A 25,412-nucleotide genomic window follows, 5' to 3' on the forward strand; every position below is an offset into this window, starting at 1 on the left:
TTGTTACTCTGTCGCGTTGTGGTGTTAAAATTATAAAGTTTTATGTCTTGTAATTATCTAAGATATCAAACATGTCAAAGATGGAATGTGCTGAAAAACACATTGAAACTACATTGACATTATTTTTTTTATTGCGAATGCACGCTGAAGTATGGGGACTTCGTTAACGGAAAATATATTTAATTGTTGTTCTGCCTCGTACATGCGCATTACGGACTGATGCTGGTAGTATTTTTCTGTTGAAGACTCTCATGAGGCCTTTGGTCTGTGCAGAAGCCTGAATGTGAGGAACACACACAGTGCCATTAGAACTGCCACAATGCCTCCCAGACAAAGAACGGTAGGTAGGAATTCAAATGGCAACCGACATGAACTGCTATCACTGACCCGGGACACCGATGTACCTGGAAAACACAGTACGTTAAATAAAATACATTCTCAGTGAAATACACTATTGACTCTTAATTTGGCAAATCACGTTTTGATGATTCCAAACCGTATTGATGACACAATCTTGTCGGGTCGGTGTTGGAGAGTAGTTAGCTGTGTAGCGAAGTGGAATGTATATCGACTTCTTCAGCTACGGTCTAGTTATCAATAAATGGATATAATCACAATTTCTTTTGCTTTATGGTCAAATTTGCCATCGTGGACAAAAGTTAGTCAATATTTGACAATCGTCAAGTGTCTGCGTCATTGATTAATAAATGCATAGATGTTCTTATATACAGTAATAGTGAGAGAATTTATTTTTACTCCTCACTCAGCAATATTCGAGCTATATGACAGCGGTCTGTAAATAATTGAGTCTGGACCAGACAATCCAGTGATCAACAACATGAGCATCGATCTGTGCAATTGTGAACCGATGGCATGTAATAACCATGTCAGCGAGTCTGACCACCCGATCCTGTTTGTTGCCTCTAAGCATATTCTATCCTGGATCTTCATGGGTCATAGCGTAATAGTTTTCACTTACCTGGTCCATCTGTCTGACTGTTCGGGTCGCTGGTTTCAGGGATATAAACATTGAAAGTTTGCTCAACAGTCGTTTCCTCGTTAGATACCTGACGTTTGCGTCGAGTTGGGATGCACTGACGCTGAGAACAAAACAGAGAGGCAATTAGATTAACACATGTCAAATAACTGGTTTCACCAATAACAACAGATGAACAAGGATAATGTAAGACCATATTTGACTAAATATTGCTAGTATTTACCACGTCACAGTCTCCAGCGTTGACACATACGCGCAGGTTGATTTCCAAGGTCAGACGGGAGCTGTTGACAAACTTGAAGGCCGAGAAGCAGAACCTGATGGTGCGTTTGTTGTCTTGTGGGTAGTAGGGCACATTGACCAACACAGCGACGGCATCAACGTCTTGGCAACTGTAGTAATTAATTATCAGTTTTAGAAAGAACTGAATAGCAGTCTGTTACAAATCAGATGTTTTGTCGAGGTTGTTTCCCTTTGAGAATTATTTAGTTTACTCATCGAATTTCAAAGAAAATAGATTGTTTCAGTAACTGAAATTTTTAGCTTTCATTTGGCGTTTTAATGACTCGTCCTTTCCTCATGTGCATGTGATCTTGGTGTATGTACAGGTACCACAATGAACTCGGAATGTACACATGTTTCCAAATTCCTAAGGTCTGGTACTGGGTATAGCGGTTAAAGCGTTCGCTCAGTGAAAACCAGAGTTCGATTCCTGACATGGCTACAATATGTGCAGACCATTTCTGGGGTCTCCGACGTCATATTCCTGGAGTATTGCTGAAAGCGGCGCAATATCACACCCACTCTGAGCAAATATGGAACACTGGACTTGGTCTAGCAAAGCAGATCGAAAAGCATCGATTGTAATCGTGAGTGCCAAACGTAGATTCTGTCAATATCCTTAAGAAGTGATTGAATAATTGCACACATTCCCGTCCAAATACACACCCCCTCGTGTACACCGGCCAAGACACGGGCGAATCAGGGAGCGAGTTGCTGAACGCGATACGGAGAATCTCCAGACCGCCAAACTCTGAAACACATGTGTGAAATGTAATCCTCAATAGATCGAGTACGGAGTTATGCAACATATTGGCATACATGCATAGATCATATTTACAACATACATCTTGTCAAATAACACCAGTTTCCTGTTTCTATTAGAGCAATATACACACATTTTGCAAACTATGTTCCTTCTCAATTGGAAACTCATGATTCTGGGGTTGTCAGAGTTCCAAAGAGTCTAGTTTTACACCTACCACCACCCCAGAGTTTAAGGTGACAGAGAGGTGTTAACCGTACATGTCGTTCACCGTTTGCAACATGTCGTCCACTGCGTACCAACGTGAAGCTGATACTCTAACATACTTTCAGTAACTGTGTTTAAAGAGAGCAGCTTTACCTTGTGGAACATCCAGTGTGACACAGACCTTCTTGGACAGACGGATCGAGGATGACGATGACAGTGGTGACCCATCTACGTCGGCAGCCAAGGAAACCGGGGAGAACGTATTGGTCGCAGTTTCGTTGGAGAACGGACCTCTGTGTGAACATCGTTGACGGTTTACTCAGTAAATAACATATAGCAAAGGCCGTTGAGAATCCACATGGATTTGTGTTGTTTATGAGTTGTACATTATTCAAACTTAATGAAATAATGTACGAATTTGGACCTGTCAATCCAATTACGGATAACATCAACATTCACTGGGCCTTGAGATACAGACCCTCATATTCTGATCATGGCATACTGAGCCGTAGTATATGCTGTTACACAGTCTGACTATGGTACCACTGAGCCGTAGTATATGCTGTCACACGGTCTGACTATGGTACCACTGAGCCGTAGTATATGCTGTCACACGGTCTGACCATGGCATACTGAGCCGTAGTATATGCTGTCACACGGTCTGACCATGGTACCACTGAGCCGTAGTATATGCTGTCACGCAGTCTGACCATGATACCACTATGACACCACTGAGTCGTAGTATATGCTGTCACACGGTCTGACTATGGTACCACTGAGCCGTAGTATATGCTGTCACACAGTCTGACCATGGTACCACTGAGTCGTAGTATATGCTGTCACACAGTCTGACTATGGTACCACTGAGTCGTAGTATATGCTGTCACACAGTCTGACCATGGCATACTGAGTCGTAGTATATGCTGTCACACGGTCTGACTATGGTACCACTGAACCGTGATATATGCTGTCACACAGTCTGACCATGGCATACTGAGTCGTAGTATATGCTGTCACACGGTCTGACTATGGTACCACTGAGCCGTGATATATGCTGCCACACAGTCTGACCATGGCATACTGAGTCGAAGTATATGCTGTCACACAGTCTGACCATGGTACCACTGAGCCGTAGTATATGCTGTCACATAGTCTGACCATGATACCACTGGACTGTGATGTATATAGTCACACTGTCTGACTATGGTTCTACTGGGCTGTAATACGGTCTCCATTCGGTTCTATTCGGTCAGATATAGCATAATTGTGTTGACCGGCCAAAATTCAAACCAGGAACAACCTTGAGGCATACCTTAGGATTTGTACCTATTCCTTGAAATATGCGTTGATAAAGAGATTTTAGATGAACATAGCTCACACATTAGGGTTTGTGATCACTGCATCCCTGACCAGGAGGTTGTCCTTGTTGAACGTGCATGTTACAATGACTATTTGGTCAAGGCCAGTGTTGATGGCTTGGTTGTACTGGATAGTGAACAGCCTTGTGTAAATAATGTCAGCTCCCTGTAAATGCAAAATCATGTAATATTGAAGCTACAGCATTGCATTTGTTCCATAAAACAGCTAAATTAACCCTTTACCATGTCGTCGCGAAATGGCTGACATATTGCTGATGCCACGTTACATGTTAACTCACACATTCTGTACTATGAGTGAGAACTACACTATTTACAGAAACTCATTTGCTCTTGTTTGAGAGAAGATCCTGCATCAGTTAGTGCGATTGCAATGACACTGCTGTAATCGGTGTCCCACCAATAGATACCAAAGCTTCATCATCTGGATCCCATTGTATACTCAAGCCTTTGATATGACGAGAGAACACTTGCCTATCCATCATCCAGCGTAGAAATGATACCCCTGTACAATCCTAGTAGTAGAATTTCATGTGGCTCAACCCGTGGAAGATCCGGGTCAGAAATGATCTTCAGTGACCCATGCTTGTTGTAAGAGACAAGCTCGCTGATTTGGTTGACACAAGTCACAGTTGCGGAGATCAATGTTCATGCCTTTAATAACTAGATTGACTCGATTACTTACAGACCGATGCGTGTGTCGTAAAACTGAATTCACTCAATCACTCATTTGGACCAGGTATCTAAGGACGCCGCAGTTCGGCATATGCAGTTGCGTCTTTGGGCAAGCTAGGCACCTACGACTGTAGGTTCAGATCCTGAGGCTTCACATCTAAATGATGCGCCATAATATAACTATAATACTGTTGAAAGCGTACCCAATTTCAACTCACTCACTCTATGTGATATGAACAACGTGATACCTCTTCCTGTGGCGTGATCGCTCCACATGCGGTGCTTGCGTGGGTAATGTTGACAAAGAAACCTCTCAAATCATCGTCGATGCTGTCTCCTGCATCTGGTGGATCGGGTATGCTGGTTGCCATGCAATCACTTTCTTCCCGCTTATCAGTGATATATATTGCTCCTTCAAAGTCTCCGTGTGGATTTGCATAGACCACCATATAGTCCTTGGTACATTCAGCTTTAACTGGTTGAAAACATATATCGGCATTACGAAGCAATATCTACCTAGTTTGATTCAGAATTTTATGATTCAACGTGACATGTTTGTTCATATTTGATTTCTCCTAATTTGTCGGGCCGTTTAACTGTTGGGAAAAGGCAAGCTCAACATAATATATAGCGAGACTAAAGAATCTCTAACCCTCAATAAGTAATAGATACTATAACCAAAACATGAACAGTACCTCGGCATTGACAAAACTCAAATATTTTTTTACGTTATTATGTTCTATATTCTAAAGCTGTCAAAAGCTGTCGCTATATTCACAGCTGCTGGGGCGTGTATTTGATTTAATGTATGTGCTGTTTCCGACTCAATTTTACATGTTATCAATGGTACGGATCAGGTGCTTCAAATTTCGTTTTCACATTTTTCCAATCTATCTAACAATCAGCAAGTCGAAGATTATTCTTACAGACTGAGCAATAGTTGAACAGACATCAGTAATTATATTATCTAACACGGTATACTATCTTTGCCGCTCAGTTAAATAATGCATGCAATATTCCAGCCACATGGCGGCTCTCTGTAAATAATGAAACCTCGACCAGACAAGCCAGCGATTAACATACCATGAACATATGTCTAACCAATTAGAATACGATGACATGTGTCAACAACGTCAGTGAGTCTGACCACCTGATTCCGTTAGTCGCCTCTAACAACAAGCATGGGTTACTGAAGATCAGTTCTAACCCGGATCGTCAAGGGTAAACTTAAAGCATGTAAATAGTGACGCATGAACGCATGAATCTATACTCACAGATGCTATGCTGACAGTTGATTCCATAGTAAGCAGGGAAACAGGCACATGAAGGAGACACCGGGTCGCCCTGACATTCTCCATGGTCGCTGCAGGTGTTCTGGCGGCAGGCACGGTCGGTCTTCTGGTCTAGAGTGATACATTACACACGGTCATCAGTAACAGATAACCTTAAGCATCTAAGTGTACCTGACTAAATACGTTCAATCCCTTTAGATAAATCAGGTACCATTATACTAACAACAGTAAAAGTAACGATGAAAAACATTTAGTAACCAAATCTACAACATCAATGTCAGAAAATATCAACTATCCGTCGATACTGATTAAAGGGGTGTAACCTCAGTGATGACACGAGTTGTTCGTGAAAGGTGTGGGTGTATCCTGTTGATATCACACACTACTCAAGTCATGCACATAGAAAGGTGACGCCGCACGTCAGTACCGCCATGACACGGTGGCCCTTGTAAGAAACAGACAATAAAGTGATGTACCAGGGTTCCGATCCACAAAGCATTCGTAATGTTACGATCCGTCGTAACTGTGTAGTTTTTCATAGGCTTACGAACATCGTCATGCTACGAACGCTTCGTGGATCAGGGTCCTGAACACCGATAATATGACAGTTAATTGACTGATGATGGAACTAAAACGCTCAATGTTTTACTTGTTCTACATGAAATCAAAAGTCCATACAATAGGTTGTCACGGTATGTGGTGAGTAGACCGTCTATCCCCTGCCTGTGTCACAGTCCGTGAAAGCGCATTTTATCTCTACTACCTACAATGCCAAATCCGTAATGAAGCAAGTCTTTTCCCAGGCTCTCCCAACTCACTGGGTCTCCTTTTCAGTATAAATCGTCACCATTAAAATTATGCATATTCAGACACTAAGCGTTAATCTACAGTGTCCAGTTCACGTTGTACCTGTCACAATGTTGCACATGTCGCCCTCCCTTGGGGGATCACCAACACATTCACACAGTGGCAGTGTTGGGCGACACACGTCTTCTGGAGCTGAGCACCCGCTACCCTTTCGGCGGCAATCAAAAAGTCTGCTTCCTGTAATTCAGACAAAATATATGTCATAAGACGCTTCTCCATGAAGTTACCTGCTATAAAAACGAAACCAAAACAAAAGAAAAAGTTTCGTTGCTGAATATTGACGTTAGGGCGGTTATCATCGTGGTCTTTCTGTTAGTGTGTTCGTGACGCTTGCCACTAGTCTGACGCTTGACAGTTTGCTAAGATACAGGACATTACGACATGTAAGAGGTTTTTATCCCAACGGTTGCAAATCCCCAAAGCAAAAGTCCGTTGTCACTCAAAAACACACTGAAATAAGGTTAGCCTGTTGATGTAAAAACACACAAACCTAAAACACATTCAGATTGACTCTTAGGAAAGATGGGGATCCCTAGGTGATAGATATATACTACTAAAAAAAAACAAAAATAAACACCAAACCTCCAAATGCCCAGTCGCATTGTTGCGGTGAGCCTCAGAAAATCTACTGTTACGGTTAAAAATTTCCCGTGACAAACGATGTAAGAACCAGCAAAACAAGTCATAAACGTTCAAATTATGTATTATTATGCAACGAGAGCAAGGTATACAAAGTCACAAATCAATTTCGCAATGCTCATTACAAAAACAATCCAAGAGAGACAAAATCTAAGTCAATGGGTCACAAAATACAATATAGCAAACTCACCAAAGTCTCAACACGGCAAACAGCCTTTTCATATATGCTAAGTCATTTCCCGAAAGTTCGGGCACATACGGCAATCGTCAACACTGTAGAATGCCCTCGAATAATTCTCCCGGAAGTAAACACGTAAAAAACCAGGAGCAGATAAATTCCGGAAAACCAGAATCCTAAAAGTGTTGACCAGCTATTAAAACGAAATGTGACCCATCATAATTATTATTCAAAACACTAAATGTTGTGACCAAATAATAATTATTACTTAATTAATAACATAAAAATACAGAAAATACACACTCGTAACAAAGGCATGAACTTAACACCAAATTTACGGTTGTCAACTGTCGCAAGTGCATTAAAACCCCATGACCTTTACTGGAAATGATGTGCGTGCAAAAGGAAACGCATGAATTTCTTCCTGTTCACAATTTATTGCATTTATTGAGGAAAACAGATTTTGGTGCGTTTTGGCGAGTTGTCCTCAGTGACAATGGATTCAAACTCGGAAATGTTTGCAGACAGCGTTCACCATAAATGTACTGATTACATAGATACCAGTGATTCAAATTCGAAAAATACTATCTATGCCTTTCTGGTATTTTTGAGAATTTTTTTTCCATGTCGATATTTATCAAAACCTTATGCATAGGCTAATGTGTCATACAGAGAAGTGTTGATGTGGATCTTAGAGTCTTCTTTTCTTATTTATTCGTGCAAATAATAAACGTTGATCTGTTAAAAGGTCTGGGGGCTGAAACGTGTGGGATACTCAGCATACCGACTTACCCTCATTGTCAACTATCGTGGCATTGATAGGGGTGAAGTGTGCCCCAGATATACTCAGTGTGAAGACCTCATCACCTTCAGTGTCCTGGAACGTAATCAAGGGATGTTAAACAGAACAAGATGTTTGTAGTTCACCACAGAAGTTTTGTATTTATTTACTTTGCATTGTAGAATTAATATAGCGTTGTTACTTGTCACAGAAGCGATGTACAGTATAAACTACTTACTATGGTAACCCTAGATATTGGCGTCTTCAAATGATGATAGAGGCAGTGAAATTTGTAATCTTGCTTTGAAAGCTTTTCCTTTATCATGTTTAGGCGGCATTTTGTAAGCTATGTAAAATTTATATCTTAGGAAAACATATCCCAACCAAATAATTCTTTTCAGTTAGGTCTTTAAAAAAGTCCATGACTTCCATTGCACACGCGAAATATCAACCGTAGGTTTAAGGAACACTGAAAATTTTTAGCTAGGCTTTTAAAGTGCAATGAAATATTATCACGCATCAAAATGTGAAAAGAACTGAATCTGTCCGGAAGAGCAATAAACAGAATATCCTGACTGCTATATGTGCTTCAAGCCTATATAACCTTCTTTCTATTATATTGAACATATCAGAAAGAACCACCAAGAATATATCTGTCTTTGTCGACCGTGCTGGAATGAGTGAGTTTGGTTTAACGGCATTGTTAGCAAAAGTGGTTAGTATGTGGTTAGTTAACGGTATATTTTCTGAAAGTGCACCGAAACATTCAAACAGACATGCATGTATGCGTAGGTCGTAGATTGATTGACCAGTGATTTCACAGTCAATGTTTGTAGGTGTAGAAAAATCAGCTTAAAGAGTTATCAAGAAAAAAAACAGAATCAAATTAAAGAATTCTTGAATGTCAAGGTAGCATGTACATTCTTCCCAGATACAAACATGTCTTACTTACGTGATCATCTGTGATATCAATGGTTAAGGAGGCAGTGAGGGAACCGATGGGGAAAGTGACAGAACTTTCGGACAGGTGCGTGAAGTCGTCAGCTGCCGTAGTCACATCCGTCGTGGTCACCTGGACGGTCAAGTCAGCAACAGCGTGTGACCGTTGCAACGTGACCTCCAGACTGGTGGACTCATACGATGCCGGGAACGAGGTCAGCGTTAAAGTGTCGACTTTTGAATTAAAACATAACAGCAAAGGGTATATTCTTCCGAATGTATACGACGATCTTTTATTATACCAGAATGTTTAATTTGTTGTAAATTATTGTCGCTTTCATCGAACTGAAATTCCACTTCATTTTCTTATTAGGTCAGCTTGTTTTACCCCGGTTGCATTGGGTATTCGCTAAAAGCAGAGCTGGAGAATACTGAGAGATTTACCGAGCACATGCACAGCCACGCGTCTATACGTAGGTTTTACTGTTATGCTACTGTAAGAGTTACCTACCTTCATTGTCATCTATAAGCACAGTGGACTCAACACTTGATGTCAGTAGCGGAGAACTGGCTGTCACCATGAACGACTCTCTTGGTTCAAACTCCTGAAAGAAATACAAATATACATGCAGGTAATAATGACAAATAAAAATGACAGAAATTCCTTAACGTCAAAAAAATGTTGAGTTAACATATTATGTAAAAAATGAATAATTATATTTATCTTGTTCCCACTTGAATTGTAAAATGTTAAAGATATGAAATACTTTGAAATATTGGTATTGAATTTGAATTATTGAAAGGTCTTGGTGAATACCTATTGGTGTGGCGAGTTATCCTCTTGTTACGAGAGTGTATTTTCCTTGATTTGAGTTTTTATTAATTATTATTGCGGTAGTTGTAATTGGGTCACAATATTTAAGGTTTTAGTGTTAGTTATTATGGGTCACATTTCCAACAAAGAATTATTTAAGCGGCACGTCTCTAAAGCAGTACTTTAGATTTACCTCCCTTTGAAACACATAAACACGAGAGGTTCTTGAGAGGTATTTATAAGTCGGTGTTCTAATATACGACAAAATGTTATGGATGTCAACTTCTTTATTGTTTTCACAACGTTTCTGGGCTATTCCTTGCCCCTTCGTCATAAACACGAGATTCCGATTGTTCTAGAGCTTTCCACGTTAGTGGCGATGGTCGTATGTGCTCGAGCTTTCAGGTAATGACTGAATGTGAACGCGACGGACACGAACACGGACACGTTAACTGGAGTATATCTTTCTGCATCCGTCAACGCCTGACTGCTGCCAGACCGCTCGCTGTGTTACATTCTGCATAACTGTTTCTCTCTCGCACTAAGACTCTGGTGAGTTTGCTATACATTTGTCGACATTGCCTTAGATTTTGTCTCATTTGGACTGTATTTGAAATCGGAATTGTGAAATTGACTTATGACTTTGTATAACTTCCTCTCTTTGCTTAATATAGACTTGCCTTTGTTCTGTTTTGCTGGTTCTCAGGGGGTACCTTACACCTTTTGTCACTGCAAATTCTTAACCGTAACAAACTTAGGGGCTCGTCCAGGTTGTCATTTGTCAGACTGCATTTGAAAAAGTCAAATCCATACTCATAAAGTCTCCAGTATATCATGTCATTATGTTATTATTGCCATGATTATAACAGAAACTTTCTTTTCCTCAAGGGGAAGAGTGTTACGAGAGTGCATTTTCCTTAATTTGAGTTTTTATTAATTATTATTGCGGTAGTTGTAACTGGGTCACAATATTTAAAGTTTTAGTGTCTGTTAGTATGGGTCACATTTCCTACAGCGAATTATTTAAGCGGCACGTCTCTAAAACAGTACTTTTGATTCACCTCCCTTTGAAAAACATAAACACGAGACTTCGATTGTTCTCGAGCTTTCCACGTGAAACGGAACCCTGAGCCGTGACTGAAACCAGCTCCGAATACTGAATAAACCAAAATCGTAACCGACGGATGACAGATTAAAAACCTGTCTCACAGATGCTTGTAACATGGTGTGCCTGACGCTCTTTGTACACCAAATAATAAAACACACGAGACCGTCCCAGTATCAAACTGACTTCATTGTCAAGGATGTAGATCTGACAATGAAAATGGACCATCCGTGCCGCTTTCGGCTGAAAGACATATGATCATAGAACACATATGGCATACTTACTATATCATCAATGATGGTGAAATTAGCCGTAGCAGATGCGGATCCGAAAGGAAAGGTCACAGATAAATCATCGATAACGTAATCGATGCCAAGGATGGCGGTGCCATCGACACTGGTGATGTTGATTGTGAGTTCACCTATCGGACTATTCCTTGTGTAAATGAGTGATGCTATACCCCCTTCAACAAAAATGGCAGGATTCGGAACTGTCAGGATGTACACTGAAACACGTGGACATTAACATGATTAAACCTCACATTTTTTATATCTGATATTCGCGGACCTATAGTGAAAAGTGTATAAACTGCCCGACAAAAGAAGGTGTATATCTGAAAATGGATTTGACCAAAAACACAAACCTTACTAGGCTGAAATCAGTGTCACAGACACTGCACGTTTAAGGTCCGGGCAGAATACCACTATGACATTGGCGGATCCATGAAGGGGGGAGGGGAGGGGCGCTTTTGACAAACGTCCCTCATAAATGCTAGTCACAAAATGTGCGAGCAGTCCTGAAGCCACAACAACAAAAACCCGAGACAGTTCTCACAGCCCCCTTCCCCTTAGGAAATTCATGTATCCGCCTATGTATTAAATACACCACCAGTTATTGTAATAACTTACCCCACAGCAACAACAAGTGTCAGCAACTGAGCGAGACATGTCTTGAAAATCGAAAATTTAATTCAACAGTTAGAAATATCATATAGGATACAAATTCTTATTTTGACTTGTACCATGCCTTCCTTTTTTGTCAGATAAACTATTGACTAGCCTTTGCATGTGTCTACACGGGTGCTGTCGGTGGGGCGGGATACGCCCACATTTTAGCAAACACCTGGTATCATGACTATTTGATAATGATCCATAAACACATGCTCTGTTACCGTGTCTCGTGGTGATAATCACTGGGTTATCTGATCCATACACAGTTGTTTAAAGACAGCCATGTTATGGCTGTAATACTGCTTAATGTAGCTTCAAACTAACGCTCGCGCACGATGTAGTCTGCTTTCATATAAATTTAAGTGACTGTGAGTTCAATATACAAGGAACTGTATCTTAGTCAGTTACCTAGCGTAAGTCAGGAAAAAATTCTTACCGAGGTGGAAATTGTTTTGCCGTTTTGTATTATATGATTGCCCAGGTTTAAGAATGAATACACATCACTGCAGTCTAATCATGGCGGCGCAGTAACAACCGCATTATAAAATACTAACAACTGAAGTAGTACTAATTACAGTGCAAATAACAGTCAGTCAACAGCAAAATTACTCAACCTGCCAAAGTAGGCTTAGGTTGGTTATAGAGTGAGAGTGTTTCTCTTCACACAATCGATATTAAGTCAGTATTCTCTCATCGCCACCTTCGTTATCTCCAGTTCCCCATTTTCAGCCGGACTGCTTTATTTTCATGAACATGTAAACACTGAATGGCGACAGTCAGCTTTTCTTTCCACAACTTACGGTCTTCATTCTCTATAGTTATGACCGTGCTCACATCGCCTGTTAGTAGATATGAAGATGAGAAGTCAATGCTGAAAGTCTTGTCTGGTTCAAACAGCTAGAAGACAAAAAAACATTTGATGTATTACATACAAAACATACAACAGTAGAACCTCTAAGAGCTAATCAAAGAAAGCGATTGTGTTTGTGTACTTTGGGGATATTTATGGCTTCTGTGTGGGTAAAAGAGTGATTGATTGTTTCGGTGCGTGAGTGAGTTGAAAGATTTTGTTTATTGTAGACCACAGCCGCAGCACGAAGACCAGTTGTAACATGAAAGACCCGTAGCTAAGACTTGTAAAGTAAGTTCGGCTGGTTTAATTGTAATGTTCTCACATGTCTCACGAATTAAGTATGTGGTAATTACCCGTAGAAACGGATTCTACGTGTCATGAGCTGCAACATGTAACGTGCAAATTGCCAACGACAGGGACTGACAAGACTCTACCATCCTCCAGAAACAAAACCGATATAATTTTTCTAAGGAACCAGTGAGCACGATACTTTTAGTACGGTAAAATCATATGTGTTGTTTCTCTCGAGAAATAAACACTTACGGCATCATCTATTATGCTTATTACAAAGGAGTTGAGGGATTCACGAGATGTAGGATCTGCTGGGTCGTAGAGAATAAGGACAGAAGACGACGACACTGTATAGTCTGTGTTCTCCGCCGCGGTGATCGTCCTCACCGCCATCGTCAGGTCCACTGGATTCACAGTGCCACTCGGTATGCTAAACTGAACGCCACTAAAACCTATGGTATCTCCCTCAGTTGTAGTTGTAGATATGTTTAAGGTTATACCAACAGCTGGAAAGTTGAAAAAATCAGATCTTATTCAAGGTGGCAAGGTGAACTCGAAATACAAACACAGAAATACGTCTTTATTGTTTAACATCACATTGAGCACTTGAACTCTTGTTTTTGGTTTTCGTGTGTGTGTGTGTATGTGTGTGTGTGTGTGTGTGTGTGAGAGAGAGAGAGAGAGGGAGAGAGAGAGAGGGAGGGATTATTTACTGAAGTAAATAGCTCAACCCAGCAATAATTCCCAAGGAGTTAGCGGCAAAGAAGGCATATAATGGTAATAACTTTTTCTTAGTGTAAAGACATTGATTTCAAAATCATACTCATCATATTTGTTAACAACTTCTTCATCGAAAATACTTACTTAATCTTATTGTTTTTGTCACGATATAAATGTATTGATACCACAATAAACGTAAGCTCAACATAAGGACGACCCTTTCTCTTAAATTTGATCACCGACAGACTGAATGCAAAGCTAAGAACGCTTTGGAAAGACATGTCCTTGAATCATATCGCAACAATCAGCGCCGGTTGTTACTATATTGAACATTCGCCATTATTCATTTATTAATAATCTTCTAATTTTAATTGTGTTTTATCCAATTAACGTGTAGTCGATGTATAATGCTCGTCAATGTTACCTTATTATGAAAGCTTTGAGCTGAAATTGTAACAATATAATAATTATAATGTTACCACTTACGGTCATTGTCTGTGATCGAAAAGGGGAACGTTCTGATTAGTCCGTTATATTCTAAAGAAAGGTCAAAAAACTCTTCGGTTTCCGCTTCCTGCCAACGAAAATAGATAATGCTGTGAACAACAAGGCAAAGTAAGTACCGCATGTAGTTAGTTGTTGTGTGGGTTTAATGTCATGTAAGAGTTACACTGTCAACATGATGACCACAAAAATAGATAATGCTGTGAACAACAAGGCAAAGTAAGTACCGCATGTAGTTAGTTGTTGTGTAGGTTTAATGTTATGTAAGAGTTACACTGTCAACATGATGACCACAAAAGTACCATATGTAGTTAGTTGTTGTGTAGGTTTCATATCTTGTAAGGGTTACATTGTCATCATCAAAGCCACAAACGTCCCACATGTAGTTAGTTGTTGTGTAGGTTTAATGTTATGTAAGAGTTACACTGTCAACATGATGACCACAAAAATAGATAATGCTGTGAACAACAAGGCAAAGTAAGTACCGCATGTAGTTAGTTGTTGTGTGGGTTTAATGTCATGTAAGAGTTACACTGTCAACATGATGACCACAAAAGTACCATATGTAGTTAGTTGTTGTGTAGGTTTCATATCTTGTAAGGGTTACATTGTCATCATCAAAGCCACAAACGTCCCACATGTAGTTAGTTGTTGTGTAGGTTTAATGTTATGTAAGAGTTACACTGTCAACATGATGACCACAAAAATAGATAATGCTGTGAACAACAAGGCAAAGTAAGTACCGCATGTAGTTAGTTGTTGTGTGGGTTTAATGTCATGTAAGAGTTACACTGTCAACATGATGACCACAAAAATAGATAATGCTGTGAACAACAAGGCAAAGTAAGTACCGCATGTAGTTAGTTGTTGTGTGGGTTTAATGTCATGTAAGAGTTACACTGTCAACATGATGACCACAAAAGTACCATATGTAGTTAGTTGTTGTGTAGGTTTCATATCTTGTAAGGGTTACATTGTCATCATCAAAGCCACAAACGTCCCACATGTAGTTAGTTGTTGTGTAGGTTTAATGTTATGTAAGGGTTACACTGTCAACATCAAGACCACAAAAGTACCATATGTAGTTAGTTGCTGTGTAGGTTGAATGTTATGTAAGGGTTACACTGTCAACATCAAGACCACAAAAGTACCACATGTAATTAGTTGTTGTGTAGGTTTAATCTCATGTAAGGGTTACACTGTCAGCATCAAGGCCACAAAAGTCCCCCATGTAGTTATTTGTTGTGTATGTTTAATGTCTTGTAAGGGTTACATTGTCAACGTTTTACTAGGTGTTTCAATAAATAACCACACTCAACTTCAGCTGTAACCAAGGTCTCCATTATCTTGTACATGGAATAGAAAGGCGAATTAAGACGAGTATGTGTCTACTAAGTATCATACAGTAAGGGCATTTGTACATTGTATTTGGTTTGATTCAAATTGACGCTATAACCAGATGTTCTAGCATGATATTATTAAATCACTGAACATGACAGTGACGTGCATCCAAGCAGTGTTCATTAACATTACGGCTGAATTTATATGCATGCCGCATTTAGCAATATTCCAGCAATACCAGGGCGGGGAACACCATCTGGAGAATCGGACCTGGGTCTTCGGCGAAAGTCTTAATCACTACGCTACGCCATCGCCCATGAATAGACATTAAGATTCATGATCACCGGATTGTCTTGATCACACTCGATGATTTACAGGTTTTCGCCATATAGCTGGAATATTGCTGATTGCAGTGTTGAGCAAGAAAGACACGAACAAAACTAGAAGAGATGCGGAGATGAGTTTGGTTTTCCATTTTGCCACATGGAAAGAAGATTATACCACCAGTGGAAGATAGTTGGTATGAACAAAAGCGTTGTTTAGATACTCACGTCATCATCAATGACAGTAATGACTATTTCAGCAGACAATATTCCAATACCCATGTCCAGAGTGGGAGCTAGGTCTGACAGGTCTGGATCCTCATTCCAGGACGGATGTACATTAAAAGTGAAAACCCTTGACGAGTCTTCCCGTGTCACCGTTATGATAACGCTCGTTCCTTCCTCGACAATGTTAGATCCAGACATCTCAAATATATCCACTGGAACCCAATAGTGTAAATAATGGTCGCATTACTGCATATTAAACAGATAAAGGATCATGAAGTGATAGGTAAAACATTCAGTTGTGTGCTCTTCACATCAATATAACCCCCAAAATATTCATGAACGTTAACATTTCTGTACACGTGTATGGCAATGTCATTGATTTTGTGCAAGCGACTACAGTTAAGGAACATGAAATAGTTTTATATGGAAACATGAAGTTGTGTGCTCAGTCTTCACATCAATATATTCCCCAAAATGTTCATGATGGTTAACTTTTCTGTACACGTGTATGACAATAACACTGATGTAGTGGACGCCGCTATAATATTTTCAGTAATTATTTGCCGTGTCTCAGAGTTGTTTTAGTCCATGTACAGAAAAATGCCACCAAATACAAATACAGACATTCAAACGGCTGTGTCATTTTAAGGTACCAAAGTCCAAACAATAATTCGGATCAATGAATGTTTCAAATAAAATGCTTCAATAACTCTAATGTGATGTGACTTTATTCGAGCATAGATCATTCGGTAGAGCGAATGATTTAACAAAGTTCGTGAAAGTACTTGCCTATGTCGCATGTTGGCCCGTTGTATCCTTCGCGGCATCGACACGTATCAACCTCACATGTCCCTCCATTATTGCAAGATGGGCAACTGGTGAGGGGAGGTACGCCAGCTATATGAAAGAACAACCAGACCATTAGGATATTCAAATAAACCCACGTCCTTTCATCAGCCCTGATGCATCCAAAAACATGACGTTCGTCTCTCTGATGATGTACAATCTACTGCTTACATATCGTTCGCCTCCTGAATCAGTACACACTGCATACAGGGACCACTACGATAATGTAACATATATGCAACACCTTGATAATACCATTTGGTCCGTGTCATCACATTTGTAATCGTTACGGGATATACACTATGACTGACAGAAAATTTAAAATTTAGCATAGCAAGAAACAGAAGAAACATGTAGTGTAATACGCTTCAAAGGAAAGGATACACTTGAAATTGGATCTCTAGTCAAAACCACAAACTTTACATAAGCTGACAACAAAAGCGGAACCACTGCAAACGTAATATGAAAACGTAGCATAATGAATTCACCACCGCCGAGAAAAAAACTTTCTTGTTTGTTTCACTTCTGTCTACCTTAAAATATGGGCGGGACGGTTACAGCATTTTGAGAAAGGAGGATGGGGATGGGTGCACAATTTGTTTTCACCCGTTTTCACGAAAGTATGGCATACTTGGAAGTGTAATAATCCGCCAATCTTCCTGTAGAATCCAGATGGCTGGGGATGCTTGCATGCGTATGCGCATTTGGGATCAATAACTGAGGGGAGGGGTCAATTATGACTAGATGGCGCAAAAAATGTAATCAGTAAATGATATCAATTATACTTACCATATGACTGTAAAGGGAAAATGGCAAGCACGAACACAATCCAGACAATCATTCCTGCTGATCTGAGAGCAAAATGCAAAATAACAACGTTTACAAGGGTCACTTTGTTTACTTTGCTAAAGGCACAAACTACAAGCTGGTCCCTTTGAGAAGCAATGCATTCAAGAAACGTCTTGTTAACGTCTTTGGTCTGAAAGCACAAAATATTTGCCTTTCAGTGCATACAAAATCCACCAGTGCCAATAGATTACTACCACAATGAGAAAGCTTTTGGCTACATGGGGCAGGTGGAGCCCTACCTCAGACTACATGTATTTAACGGTATTGTTCGTTTTCAGTGGTGGCACAAACCACAGCAGGCTCTTTTGTCCATGTATTTTCGGGGGGTTGCTATATAGAAAAATGGTTCAGTCAACATCATTATCAGTAATCCCCAGACAAAAAAACCTCCAAAAAACATTCAGTGTTGAGTGACACCGGTGTTTCTCACTCCGTTCAGTTTGAAAGTCAAAGTCATGAAAGCTAACGAGATTTAAAGAATTTTACACCCCTTTTACGTTCGACTACAAAATGTCCATACTGACATAGAAGAGTCATTTGCATGCATTGGTAAAATGTCAACCCCAATCTTTTCTGAGGCGCATTTAGAGTCTGTCTGATACAGATACCAGTCATAGTTATGCTCCTTACTGCTCCAAGTATCAGCTGGCTAATTCATGAAATCATGAAAAAAACTGAACCTGAGCTGAATAATGCCTTTTGTATCTAGAGTAAAATGTGTGCATGTGTTACAGATCGGGAGATGCAGTAACTGCATTTGCGACTGTCTGTGATAGTAGATGTAGATGTTGCACAATAAACGGTTTTTTAAGAGCATCAGAGTATTAGAGAATGAAGCTTAGCAAAAGTGAACAAGTTGAAGTTATTATACACTATTTAAAGACGTTGAGGTGCAAATGGGCGAATACGACTCGAGAAGGGTAGAGTGCAGAGTTCTCCTCTATAAATATCGGGCGAGTTACTACGAAATGATTACTGAAATGTAATACGACGGCGTTAGTGAGTACATCTGTTCAGAACGTTGTCCGTTGAGGTACTGTCATTCACAGTCTAATGAAATTCATCTTGCAGTCATAGGAACGCAACTCCACATCACTGCCGAGCCACCCCAAAAGCTCAGCTGCCCCTGGTGCTTCAATACGACGTCGACGACAGCCACAAGGTGTAGAAGTCTTTAATCACACTACGAATCCTACGCCATGTCCTCAAGTTGCAGGTTTCTCGGAGCATGTACCACTGTGTCGGGCTGTGAGGAAGTCACGACTTGATCGGAGATAAGTAGCCGGCAGCGTCATCTGTCGTACTGTCCCCATTGGTCTTGGGATTGCCTCCTGCCAGACAATGATCATTGGTCTTCAACGTCTCGGGCGATCCTTTACCAGACCCCAAGCGCTTCCACACAAATTCGGCTTTGGATCGATGTTACGACATGTATTCCAGCTGCCGTATGCGAGACATGTTCAAATGTTGGGATCAAACTTTTGAATCAAATTCTAAAACATAACCCTTGGAGGTTTGCGTGAATGACGATTCATGGCGTTTCCTGGTCTTCTCAAATTACAAACACCACCCCACCCCACCCCAAAACACACACACACACACACACACACACACACACACACACACACACACACACACACACACACACACACACACACACACACACATGACGCCACCTTCACCGTGTCGCAAATGTTCATCATATATATTTAGTTGGAATACCGATTTCATTTCCTGGGGAACCGATTTCGATCAAGTTACTTTTCACACTTTTCAGTACATGTTCCCAAGGTTAAAAGTTGAAGTTGCTATTGGAATTTAAACACAAGTTCCAATGATAATTGCATGGGTGTATCACTGAAAACATCTGGTCAAACCAGATATTTAGTTCGCTAAAGGTTAATATGTCGACTCCGCTCTGGTAGCCCCCGTCTAACGAGCTCGGGTATGACTCACAGTGACCTAGCCACTGGACCATTATCTCGTGGTAAGTATAACCAACCTGTTCCTTCATCCATAACGTCATTTACGTGCTATGGACTCTCACTTCTTCACGCCTTTCGGAGTAGTTATTTCTTGTGTATCTCGGTATATTAGATAAATGCTAGTGATCTCACGATGAAACTCTCTGAAATAATTCGGTCAGTATGTGGCCTGTTCTCCTTTCAAATCAAATTGTATTTAATATGACAGCGCCGAAGTGGCTTGTCGGAACTCACTGCCTCCTACTGTTAAAGTCATCGTTACTGCTTGAGCACCCTCCCTCTCTCTTTACGTAGATATGAGAGATCATGATGTTCCTACGTGACGTCGGTTAATGTATATCCGAGCCTGAACGTTATAATCCAAAACATGATGTTCGAGAATATAAACGAGGCATTTATAATGCATGCTGTATTTACTGGAGACAAACCGCGCGGTCGACCGGCTTCAGTGAGAACAAGTTCTGATGCTCTGACTATAGGACCCACAACTATGTGTGGAAAATATATAATTAGAAATTGTTCATTTGTCTCGCTGTGTACCATTAGGGGCTTGGGTGTTACTGAGAAGCGTTAATGACCAGCCTAGACTAGGAACAAACGGCGTCTTATCACCGAAGAGCACACGGCAATGGTTGAATCAATAGAGAATATTATCGGCGTTCCTTTGCGTTGTCTGTTTCTAACCTGACAAAATTTTAAAAGAATAAGCTGGTTACATTGTCTCCTTAAAGTACCATCCATTTCTTTTCGTTAAAACACCACCACAGCAGATGTAGCGAGAACGCTTCTCAAAACAGTTCGATCAAAGTTTTTCCTCGTCCAAGATGTGTTGGAATAAATATTTAATAACAACAAGACCAAAGCAACATGAAATTTAACATTCTTAAAAAAACCGGTTTATATGCATTATTAAATATTTGCCCTTCTGCTCAAACACCGAATTCACCCGCAAAAATCTGGATTAGAAGTGGCCTTCACCTATCCATGATTGTTGTGCAAGGCAACTATCTGGATCGGATGGTTAAGCCCGCTGACTTCGTAGACACATGTCATCGTATCCAAATTGCTCATTCCGTCGATTTCTGTCTGGATTGATAGATCAAGACGAGGTCATTTACAAACCTTCGTCATATAGCTGGGATACTGCTGAGTGTCGGGTTAAAAAACCAAATAAACATACCACTAAACAGACGTGTACTGAATTATAACAAAAGACACACGGATTGAACGTTTCATCGAAGAATAAGATAAACCATACTCACTATTTTGGTGGATCGAGGAGCTTGTAAACGACGCCTAATGTTTCATGAAGAACAAGACACCTGATCTCCTCAATCAGTTTGCGGAGTGTCAGTTTAAAATATATTTATATGTTACACTGATTCTTGATCATCTACTGTAGATGCTATTCACAAGTTTAGGTCATGTGCAAAAAGGGGTGTGCTTAAGAGGTGCACGGGTCTATGAGTATTTGGGTTACTTGACCACCCGGACACGAATGGCGAGACATGGCCTCGATTGTGTTTATCGCAACGTACATTCTACAAAAATGTCTCAATGTTAAGATCAATAAGGCTCTCTTTAATCATTGCCATTAATTTAAGCAATGTTTTATCTTTCATATATATAATGTATAAACAGAAAATACCACTGGGACTGTCACGGACGTTTTGTCAAATAGCGTGAATGTTCCAAACCAGTAAAAACAAAATATATATGAGTCATCAATAAGTTAAAGATATAAAATAGTAATCTCTCACACATTTTATTTGACTGTCTTTATATTATTTCCCATTTTTCACAAGTTACAAAAAATATTCACTGGAAGCCAACCAAGTTTTTACATTTCCATAAAACCCATGTCGAGATGAGATCTTGTCTTTAAAACAAGTTTTAAATGAGTCTTCATGTTTAGTACATAAAGATGTTCTCTCCAGCTACACTCAGCCCTCGCTTGAGGAATCATTTAGCTTTACTAAGAATAGTAAATTAACTACTTCAAAACTCTTCCCCTTATAAGGTGCAGTTAATTCCTTTCAGACTGAGTATATATGCATTTGCTGCTTCTGCTAATACATGCAATTTTTCTTCATCTTTTTGATATTTCAGATCAAGAGTCTCTAGACATGAACATTACACTTTTCTATGGATATTAGAAACAACTGGTTAAAGAGGTATTATAATCGAATACACTGTGAGAATGATAGAACATACATCGGCCTACCAGTACTCCCTAATGACGAGGAAAACACGCGTCAACTGTCTATACTAACGCGTAGTCCCTGAATATAAATAATGTTGATAGTAACAAATAAAACAATTTAGATTAAAAAGGAGCCCCAGTGAGTTGGGAGATTTGAACCTGGGGAAATCTACACTTGCTTCACTTAGGGCTTTAGCACTGCATGGAGGGTTAGGCTGTGAGTTGGGAGATTTGAACCTGGGGAAATCTACACTTGCTTCACTTAAGGCTTTAGCACTGCATGGAGGGTTAGGCTGTGAGTTGGGAGATTTGAACCTGGGGAAATCTACACTTGCTTCACTTAAGGCTTTAGCACTGCATGGAGGGTTAGGCTGTGAGTTGGGAGATTTGAACCTGGGGAAATCTACACTTGCTTCACTTAAGGCTTTAGCACTGCATGGAGGGTTAGGCTGTAGGAAAAATAATGTGGTTCAGGGAATGTGAGACAGACTGCTGTCTTGAATAATTCATGTAGGGGTTTCCTTAAAACCAGAACAACCCTTAAAACCAGAACACGTATCATAGGATGTGAAGCAGGCTTAATAGATTGGTTGGTATGTTACCGTCCTTGATCAGCAGATTCTCGTTATTTATTTTACGGGGTTGCCTGGTCTAGAAACGAATGTGTACAAACAACTGTCTGGAATATGGCTCAGAATGGCGTTAAACATTTACCGAAACATGCCAACCTTCTAACAAAACATTTAACGGGGTTGGTTGCATTGCTTGGGCTAAATGAATTGGTTGATGCAAGTTATCGTATCCTTAATCAGCAGATAGGCGCTGATGATTTTTAAGCCCAGTATAGCCATGTACATTCATTTCATAATTATGCTGGCCCACCACATAATGATGTTAGACATGAAGGTGCTGAGATCAAAGGCGAGCATTCATGTACTTTTGTAGGTTTAAGGTGTTCGTGCTTTTTACATCAGTTTGTTTTAAAAACACGAAGACGCCTCTAATGTGGATACGTTACTCAAAATGTAACCACTTTACAATTTGGTAAGAGCTGAGTCAGCACGATCAGCGACCAAAATCTTATTCCAGGACTAGAAGAAGGCAATGAAATCATAGATCATAGCAACTGTATTATATTGAAGGATTTTATGGGGAAGTCCTCAGTGATGTGCCGGATGGAGAAAATTTAAAATCTACTTGGATAATATTATTGTGACCAAAGCAAAAACATTCTGTGAATTGAAACTTGTGTTTTGGAATACACAATCTAAGGGTCAAGGAACATGGAGAGATAGTTCTACTCCAACACAGTAATACCCTCAGTTCTATAGCGTTCAAGAATTAATATTTTTCAAAATTACTAATGTCATCGAATTCAGCAAACAGTTACTGGTCCCAAGGGCCCATGGGTTGATGCACCTTCGACCCCAACCCCAGCCCCCCGCCCCCTTCCTCACACACACACACACACACACACACACACACACACACACACACACACACACACACACACACACACACACACACACACACACACACACACACACACACACACACACACAAACACAAACACAAACACAAACACAAACACACACAAACACAAACACAAACACAAACACACAACCCAAGTTCAAGTTGTTATCAGAATTTAGACACGTGACCCAATAGTTTGTGTTTGGTAACAAACGCGAAAGTCTTGCTTTTGGGGTTTTATTTCTAGCTACTCTACGAAGCATTCCAGATGTATTACGCGGTATTTACATCTCGAGTACCTGCCAAACGGTCTGGTGACTGTTATCATGAACGTAAATTTGCACAAAAAGTTATCATCGACAGATTGCTCGGCTACTTTTTGTAGCGATATTCAATTAATAGATTTGGAAGTGTTTTTTTCATTTACGTAATGAAGAAATGTTAATCTTTGCACACTGCAGGGTGTATTTTAGTATCAACGTTATTCTTGTACAGATGTTTATCTTAAATACGCCTTATCGCTTGATAACGCTGCATGAATCCACACCATTTGCTTCACCCATTGGGGACACCCTGTTCACCCAAAATAATTCGAGACAAAGACTTCTAGTTGTCCCCCGTCCATGTTCTGTTCAGAATGCAATACATAAACCATTCATTAACTTAAAACGTTGTAATGAGGTATATCGCATCTAGCTGCTGTATTAATAGGAGTCCTTTTATTAACTAACTCATTATGCATAAGGGACGGGGTGACAGACTAGTGGTTAGAGCTAAAGATTCGGAATCGTTAACCATAATGATCCACGTGTAGTTAGAGGAGACAAAACCCTTTCCACGATCATAAAAAGATCTCTGTTAAATGCAGAGTCGACTGTACAATTGTAACTTTATAATGAATATATATTTGTTTCAGCGGTATTGTAGATGTATGATGTTGCAAACAAATCGAGTCTGGATCAGACAGGCTAGTGATTGTCAACATGCGATGCGATGACATGGTTCGCTGAAAGGTCAGCGCATGATGCTCCTCCGGTGGAACCCTCATAAACATAGTCGAAGTCTAGTCTTTTGTTCACCTGATATAATTCGGGAACGTGTGGTACAGGTCAAAACAGGGAACATCACTTTTTTTGTCACTGATGGATCAAATTTCGAAATGTCATCCATATATCTACCATAAAGCTTTTAAAAAGCTTTATTGACGCCTTAAATATTGTAACTTGATCGAGCAATTTCTAATCAAGAGTGGTATGGCGATCTTTGCAATCATGGTAAAAAGAGTATGTTCGACTGCGTCTCGAACATATGAAGTTGTAAAGTGTTATTCACCAAAGGCTGGAACTGTTTGAATATTCCTCGACAATAAAGGAATGCGAAGATGAAATCATTCATTTTTCCACACAGCCCTGTGAAGTTCAATTCTGGTGTCCTCAACCGTGATGTTGGTGGAACATTGCTAAAAGCGACGGAAACTATGAGTTATTCAGGCAACTCACAATACATATGACTCGATGCTGTTTGAGGTGTGTTCTCACGGTGCGACTTGTAGGAACGACTTGTAGCATACGACTTGCAGTAAAATCATAACGACATTGTTATTTGTGTAATTTTAAGTCGCATACAACTCATGTCTCTCGAGATTTTCACGTATAACTCAGCAAAATGGATTTGTCGAGTGAAGAAGAATCGCTAGCCATGAAAATGTCGGTGTACAGATGACGCATCTCCCGTGGTATTACATTTGTTCATTGACTGGGCGTCGATTCTGCTGTCCCTTTAGGAATATTTGACATGCTGGGACAAGTAGTATCCTATAAACCGTTCGGTTTCTTGATTTGTGACATCAGACTTTTCTGGCGTGTCGCCGACATAATGTCAACATGAACAAAGGGGACGTCTGTGCTACACGTTGTTACTACAATCGCACC

General features: G+C 40.1%; 1 protein-coding gene across 1 annotated transcript; it reads right to left on the minus strand.

The window, feature by feature from the left end:
• Positions 1–111: 111 nt before the first annotated feature.
• On the minus strand, positions 112–16,188 carry LOC137298334 (uncharacterized). Its single transcript, XM_067830545.1, has 17 exons — positions 16,126–16,188; positions 14,216–14,303; positions 13,262–13,515; positions 12,666–12,762; positions 11,200–11,420; positions 9,508–9,601; positions 9,010–9,230; positions 8,069–8,153; positions 6,502–6,636; positions 5,575–5,703; positions 4,549–4,775; positions 3,628–3,773; positions 2,403–2,542; positions 1,946–2,030; positions 1,221–1,389; positions 980–1,100; positions 112–404 (listed from the first exon to the last, which is right to left on the minus strand). Exons 1-17 carry the CDS (start codon positions 16,177–16,179, stop codon positions 250–252), a joined length of 2,421 nt encoding a protein of 806 aa, XP_067686646.1. The 5' UTR covers positions 16,180–16,188; the 3' UTR covers positions 112–249.
• Positions 16,189–25,412: the final 9,224 nt, after the last annotated feature.

The sequence above is a fragment of the Haliotis asinina genome, chromosome 10 (assembly GCF_037392515.1).
Source record: "Haliotis asinina isolate JCU_RB_2024 chromosome 10, JCU_Hal_asi_v2, whole genome shotgun sequence".
Lineage (NCBI taxonomy): Eukaryota > Metazoa > Mollusca > Gastropoda > Lepetellida > Haliotidae > Haliotis > Haliotis asinina.